The sequence below is a fragment of the Cystoisospora suis genome (genome assembly GCF_002600585.1).
Source record: "Cystoisospora suis strain Wien I chromosome Unknown contig_5387, whole genome shotgun sequence".
Taxonomy (NCBI): Eukaryota; Apicomplexa; class Conoidasida; order Eucoccidiorida; family Sarcocystidae; genus Cystoisospora; species Cystoisospora suis.
Genome location: NW_027158177.1, coordinates 1 through 5,127, shown reverse-complemented (window position 1 = coordinate 5,127; position 5,127 = coordinate 1). Strand labels below are relative to the sequence as shown.

At 41.4% G+C, this 5,127-nt stretch overlaps 2 protein-coding genes across 2 annotated transcripts; one reads left to right on the top strand and one right to left on the bottom strand.

Moving 5' to 3' along the window:
- Positions 1-214: 214 nt before the first annotated feature.
- On the top strand, positions 215-2,980 carry CSUI_009185 (uncharacterized protein). The gene is made up of 2 exons (XM_068069301.1): positions 215-284; positions 1,144-2,980. Exon 2 carries the CDS (start codon positions 1,706-1,708, stop codon positions 1,967-1,969), a length of 264 nt encoding a protein of 87 aa, XP_067918724.1. The 5' UTR covers positions 215-284; positions 1,144-1,705; the 3' UTR covers positions 1,970-2,980.
- Positions 2,981-3,221: 241 nt separating this feature from the next.
- On the bottom strand, positions 3,222-4,029 carry CSUI_009184 (uncharacterized protein). Its single transcript, XM_068069300.1, has one exon. It carries the CDS (start codon positions 3,999-4,001, stop codon positions 3,747-3,749), a length of 255 nt encoding a protein of 84 aa, XP_067918723.1. The 5' UTR covers positions 4,002-4,029; the 3' UTR covers positions 3,222-3,746.
- Positions 4,030-5,127: the final 1,098 nt, after the last annotated feature.

Below are 5,127 nucleotides of genomic sequence, written 5' to 3'. Positions count from 1 at the left end.
ATCTATCTTCAATCTACTGATGTGTCTTTAATCTATCTATCTATCTATCTATCTTTAATCTATCTACCTATATCTATTTATCTACGATGGATAGCCTTGAACACCGCGGGATATGAACTATGCTTTCTTCTTCTTCAGATGTACATAGACTTCGTAATTTCTAGGATCTTTCCCCTCTTTCTCTCTCTTTCTCTTCTTCTGCGAAACTGTAGGCTCGGCGCTTGAAGAATGTGCTATGGTGGAGAAGCGTACGTGTCTGTCTTCTCTTTCTTCTTCTTGTCGGGGTAAGACTTCTTCTTCCTTCTTCTTCTTCTTGTCCTTTGTATCTCTGTCTCTCTTTTGTGTCTTTTTCTCTCGATTCTTTTCTCCGTGTTGAGGCTTCTAACTTCATGCCAAATGGCCGAACAAGAGGGGAGGGAGGAAAGAGACAGAAAAGTAGTCTTTCTTTCTTTCTCACTCTTTGTTGCGTTCTAAGGAGCATGCCTTGTCTCTTGTCTTGGCAGTATACCTGACATACAGCCTATGCCGTCCTCTTCATCTTGCTCTTTTTCTCTTTCTTCTTCTTCTCCTTTGTGACCTATGAGGGTTGCCTACGCCTCTTTGCTCGCGAAACGTAGTCCTTGCTCTCTGAACGTATACAGCTTACATACAAAGGCCTGTTCATATGTATACATAAATAAACATATCCATATTTATATACATATACACACATATGCACACACCTACATGCATCTACAGACATCAATAGACATATAGATACAACATATATATATATATGTATACATATATATACATGCATCGTTGCTGATGTGACGGGCCACTGAAGAGGAGAAAGGCGGATGAAGAAGAAGAAGAGGAGGAAGGCGGATGAGCGGGAGTACATACATAGGTGGGTGATAAGAGACATAGAGAGAAGTGCGTTTCATCTAATCTCTTCTTTCTCTCCCTCCCTTCTTTCTATCTACTCAAATGCGAAGGTGGGTATTTCTACGTCAAGAGAAGAAGAAGCGTTTGTCTATGTATGTCTATGTATGTATGAATGTGTATATGTGCGTACGTATAGGTCTGAATGTATGTATATGTAGATGCATGTATATGTGTATGTAGATGCATGTATATGTGTATGTAGATGCATGTATGTAGTTTATAGGTCTTATAGTGGGTATGGTTGCATGCGGCGGATTTACCTTTCCTTCTTGTCGAAGAAGTTCGTAACACTTCATTTATCAGTAGAAGAAGAAGAGACTATCAGAAAGATCGATGCTTCTTCTCTTCTTCTTCCTCTTCTCTCTTGCCCCTAGTTGTCTTTAAGCTGAAATAGAGATGCTTTGGAGAGGCATTATGAGCCCTCCCTCCGAGAAAGAGAGAGAAGAGATCAAAATGCTTTGTTTGATAAGACTCTTCAGATTTCTCTTCATCCTCGATCGATCACTTCTTATTCTTCTTCTTCTTCTGTCTCTTGGCGAGAAGTAATGAAGCGACGGGATCTTCCACTGTATGGAGGAGGGATGAGTTCGATTCAGTAGATCACATGAATGGACGTTCTTCTTCTTCTCTTTTCTTTCTCTTCCCTTCGCTTCTCGATTCTTTTCTTTCTTTCCTCAAGTGATGTGGGAAGATGTCTCTTCCTTCTATCGTACACAGACAAACCAGTAAAGAGGAGAGAGAGAAGCAGTAAGCATTGCTGAGAAAGAAAGAAAGACACATGTCGAGCGTCTCTTCTCTTGCTTTCTATCACTTTAGTTGCTTTCTAGCTTTCTCTTTCTGTCTTTGTGAAGTTCACTTCTGTCTCTTCACAAGCTCGCAGAAGACGAAAGAACGGAGAGACGTGACCTGGGTGAAGATGGCATGCACCTATCTCGCTCATCCTGAGTTAAGTTCTCCTCTTTCTTTCTATCTTCCTGTCTTGTGGGTTCTTTCACCTACACTTTTCTTTGTGTTTTCGTGTCTTGGCGGCGAATGGTTTTGATAGACATCGAGGTGCTGTCTGTACATACACCCGAAAAGGAGGTGTATCTGTATGTATCCATCCATAGAGAGAGAGGGAGAGCTATCTGTTCATGTGTCTCGATCTCTTCAACTATGAACTGAAGAAGATACTTTTCGTCATTTAAAGAAACGAATGTAAAGCACATCATACAAAGGTTTCATCCTCTAGATACGAGGGTCTAAAGATTTCTCTTCTTCTTTTCTTTCTGCATGAGCTGCGTTGTGAGACCTCTTCTCTCAACATTTCTTACCGAACACAGGTTCATTCCCTACCTCACTCATCTCTCCTTTCCGTTTCTCTTCTTTCTTTCTATCTCTCTCTTCTTTCTTTCTTTCTCTTCTTTCTATCTTTTTCTTCTTTCTTCCTTCTTCTGTTTTAACAAGGGGTGATAGACGAGTGCGGTGCTTCTCGGTCTTATTTGGACGTGCGCATTTTGTCGCCCGACATGGAGGTTCTTAACATGTTGTCTTATTCTTTCGACCCTATGAAGGTTTTTCTTCCTCTTTCCTCTCTCTCTTTGTATCGACTTTCTTCCTTGGAGATATAGTATGGAATCTCTCTCCTTTGACGAGGCCAGGTGATTCTCTTCTTTCTTTTTTGCCGCATGAGGACGTGTAGATACAGCTCAACACTATTATAACCATTGATGACTCGTGTATAAGCCGAATGGATGAAAAAACCTGCAGAAAGAGAACAAGAAGGGGGAGATAAGAGAGAAACAGAGATCGTCTAAGGCTATCATAAGATAAAAGAGAGATGACCCAATTCTCTCTCAATTAGTCTTCTTTAGACTTGCTAAAATTTACTGTCTCATCTTTCTATCTTATAGGGCAAGGGAGAGGCGAGAGAAAGAAAGAGTGAGAAAGAAGACGATTAGGCATTCTCTTTGGTATCTTCTTACGTACTCGTCTATATCTACAGACCCATAGAGAGACAGACTGAAGCGATAGGTAGATAGATAGATTAAAGATAGATAGATCAGCTACCGATAGATGGGTCTCTAAGGAGTCGGCAATAAGCTTTGATTTATGAGTGTGTCATTGCCAGTCGTTCTCATCGTCGTAAGAAGAAGAGCACTGCAGGCGCTTCTCTCAAGTAAACAGAAAAAGAAGAGAGAGGGAGAGAGAGAGAGAAGCGTAGGGGAGGAGGTCGTGTATTGATGTGGTTCGTCTCTTCTATCATTCTTCTTCCGGCTTATTGAAGTGGCTTGATCTTAGGCCGCAACATGTTTCTTTCCGGCAGTGTCGATGATACACACAGAAAAGCTATGAGAGAAAGAGAAAGAGAGAGAGAAAGAATCGACGGCTCTTAAAGGAATAGAAAGAAAAGCACCTACAACCCCATACATACATACACATCTCCTCTATGCTTACACCCTTCATCTCTTTTCGAGAGAAGATTTTTCTCCTCTTCTTTTTTCTTCTCTTTCTCTTTCTCTCTCTCTCCAGTGGGTGAGGAAGATCTTTCACGTCAACTCTTCACCCCCCCTCCTTCTTCTCCTTGTTCTCTCAGTTTTCTCCTCCTTCTTCTGCATACACCTTGCCTGGATAGACGCTGGAAGCTCATCGCACGTATAGACAGAAAGGGGGGATTGTTGTTCTATATACACATACATACATGGAGAGAGAGGAGAGCGAAGACTCGAGATGCCGACAGATCCATTGATGCTTATACACCTGTAGACATGCTATCGCCCTGTGCTATATCTGGAGGGAGATAGCGTGGATATAGATACAGATCGGTAGACAGATAAAGATCAACAGATACACAAAAGATAGAAGACAGATTCAAGACGGACAGATAGATAGATAGATAGATTTCCATAGGGAGCTGAATGGAGAAGGAAGTAGTGCAATTGCGTATTCGACTCGAGTTGATTAGACCGGGAGAGAAGGTCGTATATGGACGACAGGATGACGCCGAGGCATAAGAAAGTCTTCTTCTTCTTCCTCTTCTCCTCCTCTTGCCCCTTCTTCTTCGTCTTCTTCATCGAAACCATCGCCGTCTTCATCTCGCGGACGTTCACGTAGAAAATGAAAGCCTACAGAAAAGAAGGGCAAAGCAATCGATAAGGTTCTTACAGAGACAAAGAGAAAGAAGAAACACAAAGAGAGATGAAGAAATAACATCTCTCTCCTCTCGCGTCATTCATCTCTTTCTCGCTCTCTCTTTCTCTCTGTCTCCCTGTATCTATCTCTCTTGATCTCTCTCTCTTTCTCTCTCTCTTTCTCTCCCTCTCTCTCTTCATCTATCTCTTTTCTTCTTTTCTTTGGCGTTTTCTCACTTCTTGACCGTTCCTCCTATGACTTCAGCTACCTCACCCTCTCTCTCACGTGTCCACATTAGGATCATCGGCATTCTCTTCCTTGTCTTCTTTCGCCTACGTATCCATACACATTCTTCCATACATATTCCTACATGCATAGTCATACATCTACACAGATCCAGGTCATCTGTCTCTCTTCCTTTATGGCACAGCAAATAGATGATTCTATTCACACTTACTAAAATACATCCATCTATCTATATATATAGCTATATATATATATATATATCTATCGATATGTAAAGACACAGATATATTCAAACACATAATGTATTTGTGGGTGTGCATGCAAGCCCCCCGTGCAGTGGATCACCTCCTCCCCATTCAGACTTCCGATGGACGCGGCGATTAGAGTCAGCATGCACATCTGTCTATCTGTCTGTCTCTCCATATATACGGATATGGTATAGATAGGCGGATACAAAGGCCAACAGGTAGATGGCTTGATTGACCTCCTTCTTTCCACCACACTTCAATACCTGGGGAGATTTCCATACAAAGAGAACACATGCATGCACACGTATATGCATGCACTCGTCTATTCATATATCTACATAAATCTGGATATCTCTCTCTATATATCGATATCTATATATATCTCTGTATATCTCTATATATCTACGTAGATGTCTATTTGTATCATTGGAGTGCGTATCTGTATGCACACATATATAGGTATACGGATACGTATAAGAGTATGTCTATGTATGAAGACATTCATCCTTCTATATGTGTCTCCATCGATTCTCCTAATCTGCGAGTATTGGTAGATTTGCGGGCTGTTTCCTTTCTTTCTTTCTTTTTCATACCT

What these genes read in the sequence shown, in the direction of transcription:
- CSUI_009185 (XM_068069301.1), top strand. Translation starts at nt 1,706, where the DNA reads ATGTCGAGCGTCTCTTCTCTTGCTTTCTATCACTTTAGTTGCTTTCTA.
- CSUI_009184 (XM_068069300.1), bottom strand. Translation starts at nt 4,001, where the DNA reads ATGAAGACGGCGATGGTTTCGATGAAGAAGACGAAGAAGAAGGGGCAA.